Source organism: Bos grunniens, chromosome 8, assembly GCF_055505025.1.
Source record: "Bos grunniens cultivar Pamir isolate PY7600 chromosome 8, Bosgru_T2T1.0, whole genome shotgun sequence".
Classification (NCBI taxonomy): domain Eukaryota; kingdom Metazoa; phylum Chordata; class Mammalia; order Artiodactyla; family Bovidae; genus Bos; species Bos grunniens.
Window position 1 is genome coordinate 68137785 of NC_141172.1, and position 19610 is coordinate 68157394.

Below are 19610 nucleotides of genomic sequence, written 5' to 3' on the forward strand. Positions count from 1 at the left end.
AGAAGGGGTGGTGTGGGTGCTGCTCGTGTGTGCAGGAATGTCTGTGTGACTTTTGGAGCTCTGTTTTGGATGGCACAGGTGTGGATGTTACCATGAGTCTGACGGAACACTGACCCCTGTGTATGATGCTGTGGTGATGACTAGAGGGGTGTGTATGTGTGTGTCCACCCAGTGGGCCAGCTGGTGAGGAAAAACCTGTGTGCAAGGCCTCAAGGTTAGAACAGTTTGTGTAATGCTGCTCTCCAGGCCTCTGTAGCACTGGGGATGAGAAGCAGATGTCGCCGTGGGTGGGTCTGCGGGAGGCTGCTCTCTGCTCCACCTCCAGTGCCGCCTCCTGCCTCCCATACCGCAGCCCAGCGTGAAAGCTTGCATCTGAGCACCTTCCAAAGGGTTCAGCTCCCCCTGTATTTTTCAGAAAGCAGACTGTTCAGTCCATCCCTCTAGAAACCTCATGAAAAGATGTTCAACATCATTCATTATTAGAGAAACACAAATCAAAACCACAATAAGGTGTCATCTCACTCCAGTCAGCATGGCCATCATCAAAAAGTCTACAGACAATAAATGCTGGAGAGGGTGTGAAGAAAAGGGAACCCTTCTACACTGTTGGTGGGAATGCATACTGGTACTGCCACTATGGAGAACAGTGTGGAGATTCCTTAAAATAAGTTGGGAATAGAACTGCCATATGACAAAGCAATCCCACTGCTGGCTGGGCATACACCCCTCAGGAAACCTCTCCCCACAGCACCAGAAATCAAAACGCCGTGGGGTGGGGGACTCTTTTCCCCCAGATCTTTCTCCCTCCTGAGAGGGGACTTGAGACTCAGACTGGAATCACTGTTAAACCTTTTCCTCTGAGCCCATCAGGTGTCCTGACTTCCCTACCACACTTTCCTGCTCCCATTTTTATTCATAGGGTCCCCCTCAGTGTAATTGAAATGGCAATTGTTAAGCGAATTCCATATGCCCAACACAATGCCAAGGTTATGGACCCCCAAAGTAGACACTCTGTCCTCTTAACACCTTTGATTTTGTTGGGAATACCCATCCCCTCCTGGAATTCTCCAGCTCTGTTTTTGTTTACTTGTATATCTTTAAGGTCAGTTTCCTACAAGCGAGTGGGGACCACTTCTGTCTTGCTAAACAGTAGAGTAGCACCTGGCCCACAGTAGGTACTTACTGTGTGCTCAGACTCTTTGTGACCCCACGAACTATAGCCCACCAGGCTCCTTTGCCCGTGGATTCTCCAGGCAAGAATATTGGAGTGGGTTGCCATGTCCTCCTCCAGGGGATTTTCCTGACCCAGGGATCCAACCCCCATCTACATCTTCTGCTTTGCCGGTGAATTCTTTACTATTGAGACATTACTAGGCATTTGCTAAAGAATGATGGAATACATGAAATGACCCTGTCTTTGAGGAGTCTGGTGAGGCTGAGCATCAGCTTTGATGAGATTTCAACTGAAAAATGAGCTTGAGTTTCCCAAAAGATCCGCAAAGCTGGCCCCCCCACTACTCTTCTTCCTTAGAAGGCATTTGAGGATTACAGTTGCAGTGAGGGCCAGGGCAGTGGCCACGGGTCAGGCAGTCAGTGCTGCACAGGGCGACTGACTGTCCTTGCCTCTTCTCTCTCCAGCTGCCTTCCTTGGGGACATCGCCCTGGACGAGGAGGACTTGAGGGCCTTCCAAGTGCAGCAGGCTGCGGACCTCAGACAGCGTGCAACCCGCAGGTCTTCCATCAAAGCTGCAGGTACACTGGGTACAGGCCAGCCCTCCTCTGTCCCAGAAACGGGTTCCAGAATTGGAGAAACAGGGAATGCCTCTGTTCTCAGCCAGGCCCTCCCAGGACAGAGGTGGTGAACTTGAATCCAGCATAAGGGCTTGTCTTCTCCTAGTGTATCTTTATCCCTTCCCCAGTACAGTGGCAAGTGTAGACATACCCAAAGCTAAGCACCCATGTTGTTTTTGCTTACAGTTTATGAAGTACTTTCAAAAAGTACTTTTTTCTAACTTGACTGTCCCCAACCACCTTCAAAGGTAGGTCAGGACAACTCCCACTTTACAGACACAGATCTTCCTCACCTTATGATTGGGCTGAAAGTGTGAAAAAGTCAAAGTGTGTTAGTTGCTCAGTCATGTCCAACTCTTTGTGATCCCATGGACTGCAGCCCCGCCAGGCTCTTCTGTCCATGGAATTCTCCAGGCAAGAATACTGGAGTGGGTAGACATTCCCTCCTCTGGGGGATCTTCCCAACCCAGGGATCAGACCTGAGTCTCCTGCATTGCTGGCAGATTCTTTACTATCTGAGCCAAGATGGGGTACATCCTGATAAACCCATCATAAATTGAAAATAGGTGAAGTTGAAAATGCTTTTAATACACCAAATCTACTGAACATCATAGCTCAGCCTAGCCTATCTTAAAGGTGCTCAGGACACTTACATACACCTATTATTGGGCAAAATCATCTTAACACAAAGCCTATTTTATAATAAAATGATGTATCCCTCATGTAATTATTGAATACTGTCCTGAAAGTAAAAATAGAATGATGGTCTGCGTACAGAATGGTTGCAAATGTGTGGGTTGTTTCCCGGCACGATGGTGTGGCTGGTGGGGAGCTGCAGCTTGCTGCCACTGCCCAGCATCTCAGGAGAGGACACTGCCTATCACTAGCTCAGGAAACTTAAAAAACAAACTTTGAAGTGTAGTTTCTCCTGAGTGTGGATCACATTCGTCCCATCATAAAGTCAAAACACTGTAAGTCAAACCATCGTAAATCAGAGACTGTCTGTACAGAAACCAAGAGTCACAGAGGTAAGGTGACTTACTCAAGATCCCAGAGCTAGTCAGTGGCGGAACTGGGACAGGAACCCAAGCCTTCACACTCTAAATCCCAAGTTCTTTGCTCAACCCCACAATCCCTCCTGGCCTCTCCTCCTGCTCCCATTTTGCAAGCCTCTACTCATCCTTCATGGCCTATCTCAAGAGCTTCTCTGATCTTCCTGATCAGAGAATCTTCCCTGATCGTCTCCCAGGCATGACCAGGCCACCAGTTGCTGTGCTCTCTCTGCTCTGGGCTTACACTATTATCATCTCACAAGTCAAATCACACTGCAATGACTTGTTTATACTTCTCTCTCCCCAGCTGGACTTGAAGCTCTTCAAGGTCAGCGGTGGGTCCAAGCACCTCCCAGCCAGCCTGGCACTTGTGAATGGGGGAGGGGAGGGTGGGGTCGAGGCCCTGGGCTCTTTTAGTTCTGTCCAGCCTTCTCACTGCTCTGCACCGTGGTCCTGCTCACAGATAACCCTCCCCTTGCCAAAGTGGGGGATTCTCAGTGGGGCCTGTTCTGGGCATACTCTGGTGGTGCTGGGTAGTTGTCCAGTCTGCATGAGGGAGGATCTTCGCTGGGCAGTCCATGGAGTAAAGGTCAAACTATGCCAGTGAGCAGCTGGCACTGGAGGGTGACCTGGTAGCCTGATAACTGGCAAGGCTTATTTGACCTTAGTGGGGGGACTAGGAGACATGGGATAAGGGGAAAGACAAGGGGAAAGCTGAATGGAGATTTGGATCACCTGGACCTGCCACTTACCATCTGACTTTGGACAAGTCCTAGGCTTTAGTTTCCTTATCTGTCAAATGTAGGTAGTGACACTTGCCCAGTCCAGCATGAGAGCTACTGTGTCAAATGAGGACCTGTACTTGGGAATTCTTAAAGAAGACATTAAGTTCTGTATGCTCCACAATTATGAAAGTTCCCTGGTAGCTCGGGCGGTGAAGAATCTGCCTGCAATGCATGAGACTCTGGTTTGATCCCTGGGTCGGGAAGATCCCCTGGAGGAGGGCACAGCAACCCACTCCAGTATTCTTGCCTGGAGAATTCCATGGATAGAGGAGCCTAGTGGGCTATAGTCTACGGGGTCATATAGAGTCAGACATGATTGAGCGACTAACACTTTCATTAGCTGAGCAGGAATGTTTCCTAGTCTCAGGTTCCCTGTAGGTCCAGGGAAATGAGTACACCTCTGTTCTCTTATTTACTTGTAGTCTATTCTTATTGTTCATGGCAGTTACAGTTTATAGTTATAAGGTTATAACTATAACCTTATAGTTAGTTATTCCATAAAGTCACTGCAAACACTGAATTAGTGAATTCTGAGCCATTACTCCTAGGAGAAATACAAGGTTAAGTTCCTACAAGCTTCTGGTCACATTTTCATCAACTTGTTAACACATAACCAAGTCATATATGTGTTTCTATTTAAAGACATCTTATTTGCTATGTCATTGATTTATTAACACTGAACTCATGGTCAACAGCACTGTAAGTCAAGCCTGAATGAAGATTATCTAACACAGGTATTTTCTCTATATACATCCCAGCCCTCTTGCACTTGGGAGTTAGGGAGAGGGTCATTTTAGACAGTGAAATCACCAAGAAAAGGCATAAAAATGCAAAAAAAAAACCAAAACACAAAAAAAGTGGCGCTAACTAAATTATGAAGAAGATACTTACCTACAGAATGAGCTGAAATAGGGAGGCAGCCTGTCCTCTTGTTCAGGCTCAGCCCAGGTCATGTACATTGGGTGACTCAAATTTCTCACTGCTCTGCATCACAGCCAGTGACCATGAAAGAGCTGATGGTCTTGGTTTGGGGGGGTTTACAAATTTTAGGGAGTGGGCAGGTACAGAACCCCTAGACAATGAGGATCGGTTGTCATTTGCTTCCTCCTGCCCTTCATGCCCTTGCTACCAATGGCTTCCTTTTTTAGTTTCAGGAAACTCCTCTACCCTCAACAGCCAGAACACTAGTATGAAGCCTCAGAGGAGAAGCAGTGGGAGATGGAAAAGCCGGTCCCGGAGCCGGCGGGCAGCAACGTCCAGACCAGAGCGGGTGTGGCCTGATGGAGTCATCCCCTTTGTCATTGGGGGCAACTTCACTGGTGAGCATGATGTTGGGGGCTGTGGGGGCGGTTGGGGGTAGAGGCCCCCCCCCCAGCAGCCTCACACGCGGTGGTGTGAGTGGTGCCTTCTGCCTGTCTGATGAATGGCTGACTCTTTAGCGGAGGGTGGAGGTGAGCCCCCTGGACACTGTGACAGCCTGGCCTCCTTTGTCCCCGCAGGCAGCCAGAGGGCAGTCTTCCGGCAGGCCATGAGGCACTGGGAGAAGCACACCTGTGTCACCTTCTTAGAGCGCACGGACGAGGACAGCTATATAGTGTTCACCTACCGACCCTGCGGGTGAGCAGGGGCCCCTGGGCGCTGTACCCTCGGCCATCGCCCCAGCCCGTGTTCGGTCCTGGGTACTGCAGCCGTCCCCCCGGGCACGGCCCTGGGTCATGTGTCCCCTCCTGCCATGGGAGCATCTCCCCAGGAGCTGCCCCGGATGTGGCTCAGACCCCAGCACACAACCCGGGCATCCCGCGCTCGGGCCCCTCCTCCACCCCTCTGCTCCTTGACCCCCCTGGCAGCCACGCCCGGCCCCTGAGTGGATGCACTCCCCCAGCTCGGGACCGCCCCCCTGAGCTGGCCCCGCCCTCCAGGTGCTGCTCCTACGTGGGCCGCCGTGGCGGGGGCCCCCAGGCCATCTCCATTGGCAAGAACTGTGACAAGTTTGGCATCGTGGTCCACGAGCTGGGTCACGTCATCGGCTTCTGGCACGAGCACACACGACCCGACCGAGACCGCCACGTCTCCATCGTGCGCGAGAACATCCAGCCAGGTACAGACCTCTCTGCCTGCCCTTCCAGGGTCTCTGGTCAGGGTGGGAGCTGCTCCCTTAAGCCATCACCTTTGCTCAACGTGGTATTACAGTCCCAGCCCTGCCTGGGGTCCAAACGCTTCCCCTGAAGCATCTTCTCTGGGTCAGTGGCAGCTCAGGGACCTCAAATCCATTGTCAGATGGAGGCCCGGACAGGTCTAGGTCCTGCACACAGGGCTGCCTGGAGCAGCCAGAACCCACCTGGCCTTCAGGGTGGGGGTTGGGGAGGGGTCGGCCCTGTCTCCATGCTGCCTCAGCCTTTCTCTTCACTTTTACCCAGTCTTCAGCTCTCTGCCTATTCTGTCCTCTAAAGGGTTTTTTCTCTCTCCTTTCTCCCTACTATGCTCTCTCTTCCCTCCCTTCCTGCTTCCTCCCTCTCCTCCCCTCTTCACTGCTCTCATCTCCCCAGTGGTTCTAGAAATGGGCGCCTCCTTCCTATCGTCCCTTGAGTCATTTCTCCAGCACATCCTCACCCCACCTACACCCTGCTGGACAGACTCTTCTAGAGACCCACCTCTCCCCCTGGCTTCCCTGGGCCACTGCTGGACCCCCAGGTAGGGGGTCACCTCTCAAGAGCAGGGAGGACCCCATCCCCGACCCTAAAGAGGTAGCGCTGCAACCCCCACAGACCTGCCCCCGCCCGCCCCCGCCCCCTCCCCTCCCACACTCCCTTCTCCTGGTCTTCACAGGGCAGGAGTATAACTTCCTGAAGATGGAGGTCCAGGAGGTGGAGTCCCTGGGGGAGACCTATGATTTTGACAGTATCATGCACTATGCCCGGAACACATTCTCCAGGTGAGAGATGGGGGCCCCCCTCTTCTGGGGCAGCCCAGCCCTGCCCTCTGTAGACCTCCCACTTTGCACTAGCCTGCCCCACTGGGGTCATCAGTGAGGACAAGAGTGGGCCCCTGGGTGGCTGAGGCCCTGGAGCAGAGGACCCATGGGTGCTGCCTGCCCTGCTGCTCTCTTCCACGGTGGGTCGGTGGCAGGACTGGGACTCCCAGGGCCTAGGTTCCTCACCTAGTACTGGGCACAGTGGCCGCAGGAGGGTGAAACCCAGCTGCTGCCCAGGCACGTGGGATGCCAAGGCCCCGGAGCTGTATCAGCCCAAGGGAGCTGAGTTTTTCCCTCAACCATCCGCCAAAGGGGGCACATTTTTCTGGTGGGTCTGCCTTTTTGTAATTGATCTGTACAAAGGCTGGCTTCTGTCCTGGATCAGCCCCGCTCCCTAGTTCATGAGCACATATACACCTACTCTTTATCCTGAGCCCAGGCTTCCTGGTGGCTCAGACAGTAAAGAATCCGCCTGCAGTGGGAAAGACCTGGGTTTGATCCCTGGGTTGGGAAGATCCCCTGGAGAAGGGAATGGTAACCAACTCCAGTATTCTTGCCTGGAGAATCCCATGGACAGAGGAGCCTGATGGTATACAGTTCAGGGGATGTTGCAAAGGGTCAGACAGGACTGAATGACTAAGCATAGGTTCCCAGAAACCACAGGCAGAACCCCCAGCAGTCTTGGCCCAGCCTCCCCATCCCAGCTTCTCCTTAGCAGAGTATGGGACTCTGCCCCTCCCCCTCCTCAGGCTTTCCCTCACCCGCCACGCCTGGCCTTTCCCATGCCTGGCTCTGCCCTCTTCCTCCATCTCTGTTCTCCCAGACACTGGCCCTTCCCCTCTCCTCAGTCGCTCCTTCTAGACCCTCTCTTCCTGCCTCCAGACCTGAGGGAATAGACCAAGGAAGGGTGGTGAGGTCACCCCAGCCCCCACCCACAGACCACCCATTTCCCACCAATCCTACCCCATCTCCTGCTGAGGTCCAGCCAGCTGGGTGTGAGTCAGGGGCCCTGGGGAGGTGGAGGGCTGCCTGCTCTGCCTGCATTCTGATCTTCCCAGATGGAAACACCCGGGACCCAGCAGGCAGGAAATGGGGGGACAGGAGACACGATGGGTCAGGAGCTGGAGGGGCTGTTTTGGGGTCTGGTCTGGCCACAGTGGAACCTGCCCTTTGGCCTTGTGCCAGGTGCCATCAGGAAGAAAGAAGGGCTGGCCCTGGGTAGTCCTGGGAGGGGTGTCGGCAGGGCTGATACAGCACAAGGGGCCTCAGAAGCAGGGCTGAGACACGGCTGACTAGGGGGTCTGAGGTCTCCCAGGGTTGGGAGGTGGGCCAGACAGAGCCAGGGCACGGGTGGGTCCCCAGGGCCTCCTAGGTCTGTGTTCTCAACCTCCCAAGTGTTCCTGGGGCTCCCCCAGGCCCTGTGGCGTGGCTGCCACGGAGCAGGGTGGCAGCTGGTCAGTGGGCAGTGTAATGACAGGGTGAGATGTCTCCACCCGTCCCTGACCCTGCTGAGGAATGTCTGGGCTCTGGCAGGGTCGTGACCTTGGGTGCATGCAGGCGAGCCACCCTCCTTCCGTTTGATTCTCACCCGGGCCTGGGCTTCTCCTCCTCCCCAGGGGCATCTTCCTGGACACCATCGTTCCCAAGTACGAGGTGAATGGGGTGAAGCCCCCCATTGGCCAGAGGACACGACTCAGCAAGGGGGACATTGCCCAGGCACGCAAGCTCTACAAGTGCCCAGGTCAGGGCAGGGGTGGGGACGGGACAGAGTCAGGTGGAGGGCAGGCCCTGGGGCCAAGAAGGTTGAAGCTGTGAGACTTAGAAAAGTTAGAGGCAGCCTGGTTTCTGAGGAGGGGGCACCCAGGTAGGAGCAGTGTTCAAGTTACAGAGCCAAACTGGGGCTCGGTTCTAATGGGGAGATGCTGAGCCACCCACCTTCTGAGGGTCTCTGAGAGTGAGGGGCAGTGGGAGTAGAAAAAGCCAAGGGTTGGGGGGCGGGGGCGTGCAAAGCAATTCCCAGGAAGTGAGACAGAATGAGGCCCTCCCAAGGAGCTTGACCTTAACTCTGGAAGCCTTGTTGCCTTGACAACAGGGCATCCCTGGCACTAGATAGAAAAAGAGGAGAAGGAGGTGGATCTTAAAGGGACAGAACCATCCCAGACTCTTTGCTCTGCTCAACCAGTCTGCTGTCCCCCAAAGGGCACCAGGGCCCAGGATGAGAAGCCAGAAGGTTGGGGGGACTGGGCAGCTGCAGCAAGCAATCTGATCATTTCCTTTCCTTGACAGCCTGTGGAGAGACCCTGCAGGACAGTACAGGCAACTTCTCCTCCCCCGAGTACCCCAATGGCTACTCTGCCCACATGCACTGTGTATGGCGCATCTCGGTCACACCTGGGGAGAAGGTAACTGAGCATCACTTCCTCTGCCAGGACCCCCGAGTAGGAGAGCTGAGTCCTTGTGGCTGTGAATGACCTGCCTGGGAAATGTACTCATTCACCCCACAGGAGGATGGGAAAGTGTGAAAGTCGCTCAGTCGTGTCCAATTCTTTGTGATCCCATGGGCTGTAGCCCACCAGGCTTCTCTGTCCATGGAATTCTCCAGGCCAGAATAATGGAGTGGGTGGCCATTCCCTGCTCCAGGGGATCTTTCCAACCTAGGGACTGAGCCCATGTCTCCCTCATTGCTGCTGCTGCTGCTAAGTCACTTCAGTCGTGTCCAACTCTGTGCGACCCCATAGACAGCAGCCCACCAGGCTCCCCTATCCCTAGGATTCTCCAGGCAAGAACACTGGAGTGGGTTGCCATTTCCTTCTCCAATGCATGAAAGTGAAAAGTGAAAGTGAAGTTGCTCAGTCATGTCTGACCCTCAGCAATCCCATGGACTTCAGCCTTCCAGGCTCCTCTGTCCATGGGATTTTCCAGGCAAGAGTACTGGAGTGGGGTGCCATTGCCTTCTCCGCATTGCAGGTGGATTCTTTATCATCTGAGCCACTAGGGAAGCCCAGGAGGATGGGAGGCTTCTACTGATAGTTGTATACAAACGCTAACTCATGAAGAGCATTTATTATGTGCTACGCATTTTTCTACTTGCTTCTCAGATCCATTCACAGGCTTTTCACGTGGAGTCTGGATCTCTCACCCACCCTTGGGTCTTCCATGTCCTTCATATTTTTATTGCACCCACAGCTTTTCAGGGTTTATATCCCTTGATTGGAACTTGGTACTTAATGTTCTAGTGCAACCTTGAGCTGGGTTAGATTTTATTATCAGTCACATTGCTTATTCCAACAGGTTTCAAGATCATTTTGAATCAGAATTCTACCATCCACCAGGTAGCCATTCTCACTCTGTCATGAGCTCATTGGATATGCATGTCTTCTGGGTCTTCTAAACTCAACCTTTGATCAAAATGTTGAACAGGACATGAATCAAAGCAGATCCCAAGATCTCCCTTTGAATTGACATTGCCCCAGTAATCTGCAGGCTTCAGGCAGAGCTATTCCACTAGCGATGACTACTTTAAGAGTCATTACCAGTCAGCCACAGGTCACCACTGGGTTGACCAACCACAGTAGGAGCCATTTCTGAGACCAGGCCTGTGTCATCTTTATGTCTTTGGCATAGGAAGTGATTAATAAATACCAAGTAAGTGGGTGGATTGCCTTAGCAAACATAAGTACTATTTCACCGGTTGGTAAAGCCCCTTTTTAAAAGGAAGTAAGATTTGTCTAATGTGTCTTGTTTCCAGTGAACCCAAACTGGCTCCTAGCAATCAAGTGTTTCTTTTCTAAATGGTCACAGGCTATCTATTTTAAATGGTCACAGACCATCTGTTGAATTGGGGATTAACATTGAACTCCATGGTTTGCAATTCCCAGAATTAAACTCCAAACTCTCCTCCCCAAACACTCATGCGTACGTTCTCGCACACACCCCTTTTGAAAACTGGAAAGATTCTGTTCTGACTTCTCAAGATTACAGACACTGATCACATCTGCAAGTTATTTGAATGTCCTCTGATGTCATTTTTGAGTCTAGAGACAAAAGCCAATTTAAATAGGCGCTTGCTGACTCTCCTCCTATATTATTGAGCTTCTCTTTCCTTTTCAAATGATGTTTATTTTTTGTAATTTGAAGATCATCCTTTTTTACAACAAACTTTCATTGAGAGTTGAGTAATTCCCTATCTCTCTTGCTTAGCTTTCTACGTCATCCCTCAACGGTGAACCTACCCCTTCCTTGTTCTTCTCCTTGTTCTGAATCTAACTTAAAAATTGTGGTCCTTTTTGCTGTCTTGTACTGACCTTGCCCTGGATTCTTTCATTCCTCTACTGAGGAATTTGGAAATTTCACCACAGATAATAACAACATGTAATGACTACTGAGCACTAATGATTGGCCAGGCACGTGTTAAATTCTTTGTGTTATGTCTTTTAGTTAGCCCCACAACGTTAAAGGCTGGGTGCTAATGTTAGCCTTATTATTATTTTTTTTTTTTTGGCTGCACTATGCAGCCTGTGGGATCTTAGTTCCCTGACCAGGGATCAAACTGACCCCTTGGAGTAAAAGCACAGAGACCTAACCACCTGACTGCCAGGGAATTCCTGTTGGCTTCATTTTGTATATGAGAAAGCAAACTTAGAAAAACTAACTTGCCCAGGATCTCGTAGAACCTAGATTATGATATCAGAGTCTGCGATTGTAGTACTGTGTGTATTCCAAAGCCTATTCCGTTCTTTCAACAACTACTTAAGTGCCCTTCCGCAACAGTGTTGTCTGGCCACTTTGTGCCTGGCTCTGGGCCTGGCACCAGGGATGGACAGGTGCCCGAGATAGTCCCTGGCCCTGAGGAGCACTGAGGAGGGTAGAGCTTCCTTTCTTTCCTGTTTAGGAGGTTTGCTTTGTCAGAAGGCATAGGACAACGTTGTCAGGACCCACTTCTTCCCTTCTTGCTCTGCACTGACATGGGCTGGCCCTAGTCTCTAGAGCAGTGGTTCCCAACCTTTTTGGCATCAGGGACTGGTTTCATGGAAGACAGTGTTTCCACGGACTGGGGTGGGAGGGATGGTTTCAGGATGATTCAAGTGCACTGCGTTTATTGTGCTAATGATAGTATTTGCAGCCACTCCCTGGCGCTAGCATCACTGTCTCAGATCATCAGGCATTAGATTCTCATAAGAAGCGTGCAACCTCTATCCCTCGCGTGCATAGTTCACAATAGGGTTCATTCTTCTGTGAGAATTTAATGCCATGGCTGAACTGACAGGAGATAAAGCTCAAGGAGTAATGTGAGCAATGTGGAGTAGCTATAAATACAGATGAAACTTCACTCACTTGCCTGCTGTTCACCTCCTACAATATAGCCCAGTTGCTAACAGGCCATGGACTGGCAATTAGGGTGGGGACCCGTGCTCTAGCGGACATATGGCCTTGCCTTAGAAAAACCTTGTATGCCTTCAGCCTGCTCCCTCCATATCTCCCACAAGACTCACCATCCTTTTTCAGCAGTGTGCCCAGAGCTCCTGGGAGTAGGCTAGAGATTAAAAAAAAAATTCAGATTAACCAAGGCACGATTGGAGAATTCCATGAACAGAGGAGCCTGGCAGGCTACACTCCATGGGGTCACAAAAAGTCAGACACAACTGAGTTACTAACACACACACACAAAACATACCCATGGTCCTGGTTGAAGCCATAGAATTATAACTGAATGAAAGATGGAACTGTAGGGGACAGAAACATTTAAAAGCTGGGGAGAATAGAAGAAGATGGCATCATAAAATTGGCCACTCCCTGTGGCCAATTATGTGCAAAGTATTGGCATTCTATATGCATGATCTCTTTATTCCTCACAGCAGTGTCATGATGTAGGTACTGCTATCCCTGCTGGAGAGAGGAGGGTCTCGAGGCTCAAAGGGCAGTAGACCTGGCCAAGTTTGCTCCGGTAGCAGTGGTGGAACCAGCACTCAATTCTAGGACTATCTAACTCCAAAGTCTACTCTTTCAACAGTAAACCTTAAATAAATCTAACGGCATTAGCGAATGGACTTTGACATCTGTTTGGCTCCTGAGAGGTTGTTTTTCACTTGCCTCCCAGTTCTCAGCTTATTGCCAGCAATGCACGTGATATGTGAATCTTATCTTGTACAATCACGCAAGTCTCGGTGATGTCAGATGAAAGAGTCACTTTGGAGGACTTCTCTGAGGATCCCTAAGCCTTGACGCTACAAGTGATTAGCAGCTGCCCTGAAGAGTATTTACAGTGTTTCCCAGGCAACAAAGGGAACTCCTTTATGAGCAGGAGAGTGGTTTCAGGACACCACAGTCAATTGTTGTAGAGCAGCCAAGAAGATAAGAGTATACAGTGTTTTTTGGATTTGGCGTATCCACCCTCCTTCCCGTCCCTACTTTACGACATCCTGACTCTTCCTTAAGGTCCAGCCCAAATTCTGCCTCCTCTGTAAGGCCTTCCCTGACCCCTACTTCCCATTCCCCAACTGGGCAGAGATGACCCATCTCCTCCCTGCTCTGCAAGGCCTGGGCTGAGTCCACTCCTAAGTCTCTCTTCTTGGGCACTGAAGGGTGTGGGGCTCTGAGGATGGAGGGAAAGTTGATGCTCTTTCTTTGTACAGCTGTTGGGCAGAATTGATTGGTAGGCCTGGGGAGGCCACAGGGACTAGAGGTTAACGGCATAAGTTTAAGAGCCAGAGTTGAAGCCTAGGTTTGACTCTCAGCTGTGTTCTTTTTTTAATATATATATCCGTTGTTGTTCAGTCGCTAAGTCATGCCCAGCTCTTTGCGACCCCATGAACCGCAGCATGCCAGGCTTCCCTGTCCTTCACTATCTCCTGGAGTTTTCTCAAACTGATGTCCATTGAGCCAGTGATGCCATCCTGCCATCTCATCCTCTGTCGCCCCTTCTCTTCCTGCCCTCGGTCTTTCCCAGCATCAGGGTCTTTTCCAATGAGTTGGGTCTTCACATCAGGGGGCCAAAGTATTGGAGCTTCTGCTTCATCAGTCCTTCCAATGAATGTTCAAGGTTGATTTCCTTTAGGATGACTGGTTTGATCTTTCTGTCCAAGGGACTCTCAAGCAGCTTCTTTAGCACTGCAATTCTAAAATTAATATATATGTTAATTTTTATTTATTTGGCTGTGCCTGGTTTTAGTTTCGGCATGTGGGATCTAGTTCCCCAACCAGAAATCGAACCCAGGCACTCTGCTTTGGGAATACAGTGTCTTAGCCACTGGACCATCAGGAAAGTCCCTCAGCTGTGCTCATTACTGGATGTATGATGTTGGGGAAGTTGCTTACGCTCTCTGAGCCTTTGTTTCCCCATCTGTAAAATGGGCCTGGTGATAGTACCTCCCTCATGGGGTTGATACAAGGGTTAAACAAGTTAATGTACATAAAGTGCTTATAGGGCACTGCCTAAACATAGCAGGAATTCAGTGTTAGCTGCTAGTATCATTCTGTGTGTGTGTGTGTATGTGCTCAGTCATGTCTGACTTTTGTGACCCCATGGACTAGCCTGCCAAGCTCCTTTGTCCCTGAAATTTTCCAAGCAAGAATACTGGAGTGAGTTGCCATTTCCTACTCCAGGAGATCTTCCTGACCCAGGGATCAAACCCATCCCTCCTGCTTTGGCAGGTGGATTCTTTACCACTGCGCCACCTGGGAAGCAAGTATCATTCTATAGTCCTGATCTATTAATGAATAAGCCCTAGTCAACGTCCCTGGGTGCCTCAATTGCCTCCCTCTATTTTCCTGGATTCTGGTGTGGACCATATTGTGACCCAAATATCAGACTATCTAAACTCAACTCTAGGAGCGAAATCCACATATATTGAGTGGCATACACTGCCATATGGACGTGTGACACGTATGTTTGACCCCGGTGTCAGACAAGGTCTTAAATTTTACATGTAATAATTCAATTCCCCTAAACTCTATGAGGCAGGTACTATTACCATTTGTTGTTGTCATTGTTGTTTAGTCACTAAGTCCTGTCCAATTCCTTTGTGACCCCATGGACTGTAGCCCACCAGGCTCCTCCATCCATGGGATTTCCTAGGCAAGTATACTGGGGTGGGTTGCTATTTCTTCCTCCAGGGGAATCTTCCTGACCCATGGATCGAACCCACGTCTTCTGCATTGGCAGGTGGATTCTTTACTGCTGAGCCACCAGGGAAGCTCACTATTACCATTACCATCTCACAAATAAGGAAACAGAGGAGTTCAGTGATGAGCTCAAGATCTGCCTGAGGCCAGCCGACTGGTCTCCGAGGATTGATGTGTTCTCCCAGCTCCTCCTTGAGACCACCCAACACGAATGAGGAATACTTCCCACATGCAGGGTTCACCTGGGGACTCTGCACCCCTATCACATTTTCCCCACGACTCCCCAGTGGAATCCTTATGATCGCCTCCATTTTTCAGACAAAGACAGTGAGGCCCAAAGTCAGGCTCCGAGCCAGAATCACCAGCTAGGAAGTGGCAGAGCTGGCCAGGTTTTCCTTGGCAAAGGGCAATGCCCCTGCCACCAGAGCACTGCTGTTTCCACACGACAGAAGTCGTTACAAGTCTTAATTAGACACCTCCGGTCTCAATATAGCCCCAGCTGCACCTCCCTGTGAGATGCGCCTGACTGCCAGCCCAGGTCTCTTCCTCCTACTTGTGGTGACCTCTGCTTCCTCTTGCCCGTGGAAGGTCTTGGGTGGGCCCTGTAGGGGTCTGCCAGCCGGACGTGGTTTCTTTTTGGGGGGCCTGAATGCATCCATCCTGGACAGAGTCACGGTTGTTTCTGGGGAAGAAAGGAAAGTGGCTGCTATTCTCCGTGCAGCTGCTGAGCGGACTTGATTGGCAGGCTCAGAGAAGCCACGTGGAGTAGTGGTTAAGAGAGTAAGTTTAGGAGCCAAGAAGCCCTCACTTGGCCCTCTGCATTCCTTCTTCCATCCAGCCACTCTTTTTTTATTTTTTTAAAAGATTTATTTATTTTCTTTGTTGCCGTGGTGGGTCTTCGTTGCTGCACAAGGGCTTTCTCTAGTTGCAGAGCGTGGGCTTTTCATTGTGGTGGCTTCTCTTGCTGCGGAGCCCGGGCTTCAGTAGACGTGGCTCTCAGGCTTAGTTGCTCTGTTGCATGTGGACTCTTCCCAGACCAGGGATCGAACCCATGTCCCTGCGTTGGCAGGCGGATTCTTAACCACTGGACCACCAGGGAAGCCCCATCCAGCAACTCTTTAAAAGATATTTTTGTTGTGTGCTAGGTATAAAGATAACATATGCATGTTATTAAAATTTTGAGCAATATAGAAATGCCTAAGGTAAAAAATGAACTTTCTCCCCTTGATTATCCTCTGAATGCCACTCCTCAGAGATGACTAAGCATTGGTAACACTTGGGATGTCCTCCTTTTAGTGTGTGTGTGGTCTTCTGTAACTTGCCTTTCACTTAACAATAAATCGTGGTCATCGGTCTATGTCCACACATATATTATCAACCTCAATCACTTTTGAGGCTGCTTGGCATCCCATCATCTCAATTTAATTATTTAATCACCCCCTGCAGGTCTCTTTTTAAATATAATTTTATTTTTATTTATTTTTGACTGTGCTGGGTCTTCATCGCTGCGCACGGACTTTTCTCTAACTACAGTGAGTGGGGGCTGCTCTCTAGCTGCCATGCATAGGCTTCTCATTGCAGTGATTTCTCTCGTTGCAGGGCATGGGCTCGACGTGTGCAGGCTTCAGTCTTGTGGCATGTGGACTCCGTAGTTGTGGTTCCCCGGCTCTAGAGCACAGGCAGAGTAGTTGTGGGTTCCTCAGCTTGTGGGATCCTCCCAGACCAGGGATTGAACCCATGTTTCCTGCATTGGCAGGAGGATTCTTTATGACTGAGCCACCAGGGAAGCCCATCCTGCAGGTTACTTGATGGATGCTGATCTAAGTTTTTCCAACCTTTTATTACTACCAAAATAAACACCTTGAAATTTATGTCTTTATACACTTAGGCAAGTTTCTCTGTAGAACAAATTCTAGAAGGCAAAATTCTGGTCAAGAAATATTTACTAAGCAACAACTATGTGCCATGCACTGAGGATTCCATAATGAATGAAACTTCCTCTGTGGTCACATTTGATCATTTTCTGAAAAGATAAAATATTGGGTAATAAGATGCTGGCTCTAGAACAAGAGCTGGAACAGATTTTCAACTTCAGTTTTTCAAAATGTCAGGACTTGTCTTTTTATCATAATGATACTCCCGATGATGATTAATTATCATCATCAAGAGTAATATAGTGTGCTTTTGAAGGGTTCCCTGGTAGCCTGGTTAGGGTTCCAGGCTCTCACTGCCATGGCCCAGGTTCAATTTCTGGTCAGAGAACTGAGATCCTGCAAGCTGTATGTGTGAATTCAGTCGTGTCCAACTCTTCGTGACCCCATGGACTGTAGCCCACCAGGCTCCTCTGTCCATGGAATTTTCCAGGCAAGAATATTGGAGTGGATTGCCATAGTCTCCTCCAGGGGATCTTCCCAGGGATTTAACCCATGTCTCTTATATCCTCTGCATTGGCAGGAAGGTTCTTTACCACTAGCACCACCTGGGAAGCCTGTGCAGTGTGTCCAAAAAAAAAAAAAAAAAACAACCAAAAAAAAGAGTAATATAGTGTACTTTTCAAAACATGATCTCACTTGATTACCTCTTGTAATCCCACTTGATTACATCAAAGCAGCAAAATTAATGAAAGCCTCCCCAACACAAACATATTTAAACTTATGTATGAATTAAAAGAAAAGATAAAAGGTGGACCATGGATTCTAAGCTAGGTCAGGATGACATGTGGGGGTGAAAAGCAGTGAAAATATGATGGACTCAGTAGATTGAAGGTTGTAGTGAATTGGAAGGATTGGGCTGTATGCACAGAGGGAGTGAGTGAGGAAAGATTGGACCACATGGACAGAGAATGGGGTCCTTGGGTTTGAGATTGTGGACGTTAACAAGATTTAGGGCATGATGTGTTGGCTGGAAAGGGGCAGAGAGAGGGTGGGAGAGGAGGGCAGGGAATGCAGAGGTCAGGAAATGGCAAGGATCATGCAAGTCAATGGTGAAATCATAAGGAGTTCTGACGGGGTTGGTGCTAAAGTGACCATAAGCCAGGAGCTCTTGACCAGTGGTAGCATTGACCTTGGCTGCAGACAGCAGCTGCCGGCGCCTGCTGTGGGATCTTTTTCATTCCAGCCTCTACTCTGTGTTAGCCGCTCAGTCATGTCTGACTCTTTGCAACCCCATGGACTGTAGCTGCCAGGCTCCTCTGTCCATGGAATTTCCCAGGCAAGAATACTGCAGTGGGTTGCATTCCCTTCTCTAGGGGATCTTCCTGACCTTCCTGACCCAGGGATCGAAACTGGGTCTCCTGCATTGCAGGCAGATTCTTTATCATCTCAGCCATCCTGGAAGGTATGGAATCTTTTTCATTCCAGCCTCCACTCTGTCTGCCTCTAACATTGCAGGGAGCCAGAGGGGAGACGGACTCCCTTGTCCCTTTCTCCTCCAGCAGGGAATCTAGTTCACACCTAACAGGTGGGCCCCTTGGAGCTTCGCATGCTCACTGCACACGCCTTGCAGATGGGCAGGGGGGCATTCTCTGGAGTCCCTGCTTGTTGGAGTCAGAAAGTACAGCAAGCTTCAGGGCTCGCTCCAGAAGCTACTAAGCAAGAAAGTGTGCTTCTCTACCTGTTCATGAGCCCACCTACTGGGGAGACTCGGTACTTACCAAGGTGTTAGAGGTCCCTCCAGTATTAGGTGAACATTTGATGAGTTCAAAGGCAGAAATGAGTTTATGTGCAGAAGGTGCTTAGGGCAGTCCCTATACCCATGAAGGGCTGTGTCAGGTTGAGATGTCTTTCCTCATTTTACGTACTAGGTAACTGAGGTTCAGAGAGGTCAAGTGATTTACCCAAGGACTCACAGCAGGAAATGCAGAGATGAGATTCAAACTGAGGCTCAAATGACTGGGGCCTGAGTTTTTCACTCAGTGATCTTTTTAACATAATGCTTTTTTTTAATGATTTATTTGGCCGCCTCAGGTCTCAGTTCCCGCAGGTAGGATCTTTCACTGTAGCACACAGACTCTCTAGTTGTGGCTTGCAGGCTCAATTGTTGTGGCACACGGGCTCAGTCCCTCTGAGGCATGTGGGATCTTAGTTCCCCTGCCAGGGATAGAACCTGCGTCCCCTTTCATTGCAGGGAGGATTTTTAACCACTGAACCCCAGGGAAGGCCCTCATTAGGTGATCTTTTCATGCATGTCTTATTCTTCTAAGTCCTAATTTCCTTGATAGAGATGTGTGTGTGTGTGTGTGTGTATACTCAACTACACTGTATCGTTGAGTATCTTAAACCCATTCACGGGAGGCATACAGACCTGATGTTCTCCTCAGTGGTCAGCATGACCCCTGCTCAGGACCAGCATTTAATAAATATGTGATGATAGGTGACCTCTGCTCTTCCTCTCTGGACCCTGCATTCCCATTCAGACCCCCCCAGTACCCAAATACTGTCTTGGGCCCTTCCTATCACCAAGGAGACCTCTTCCCTCTAAAGATGTTGTAATTTATATTATTTAAGTTGACCACGAGAAGAGCTAGGTTTGTGTAACCCTAAGCAACGGCTCCTTAATTAAGGAGATCAGTAAAATGAGACCCTGGGTTTCAAACATATATTCAGTGAGGTCGTGCATTTTAAGTGAGGCCTGGCCCGGGATGTCTGGGAAGAATGCTGACTAGAACTGGCAGATGGCTGGGGAGGAGGGACATTTCTGTGCCAGGAGCTCCTTTTTGGAACTCTTAACTATTTTTTTAAAATTTATTTTTGGCTTCGCTGGGGTCTTTGTTGCTGAGCACTGGCTTTCTCTCTCGTCACGGCAAGCAGGGGCTACTCTGTTGCGATGCCCAGGCTTCTCACTGCAGTGGCTTCTCTTGTTGCAGAGCACAGGCTTTAGGGTGTGAAGGCT

The 19610-nt window shown here is 49.9% G+C and overlaps 1 protein-coding gene across 6 annotated transcripts in view; it reads left to right on the forward strand.

Annotated features, from left to right (window-relative positions):
• The window catches only part of BMP1 (bone morphogenetic protein 1), a 47538-nt gene that overhangs the window by 6962 nt on the left and 20966 nt on the right, over window positions 1-19610 (forward strand). For 3 of the 6 annotated variants that reach the window (XR_015169989.1, XM_086416125.1, XM_086416126.1), the window contains exons 2-8: window positions 1639-1752; window positions 4777-4947; window positions 5128-5245; window positions 5548-5726; window positions 6455-6560; window positions 8216-8340; window positions 8886-9001. Coding sequence is in view for 4 of the 6 variants with exons in the window: in XM_086416125.1 (XP_086272251.1) it covers window positions 1639-1752; window positions 4777-4947; window positions 5128-5245; window positions 5548-5726; window positions 6455-6560; window positions 8216-8340; window positions 8886-9001 (929 nt within the window). In the remaining 2 variants the exon portion in view is untranslated. Of the gene's footprint in view, window positions 1-1638; window positions 1753-4776; window positions 4948-5127; window positions 5246-5510; window positions 5727-6454; window positions 6561-8215; window positions 8341-8885; window positions 9002-9890; window positions 9932-19610 lie in introns of those variants that run through there. The other 3 variants (XR_015169990.1, XM_086416127.1, XM_086416128.1) reach the window with 2 other exon arrangements.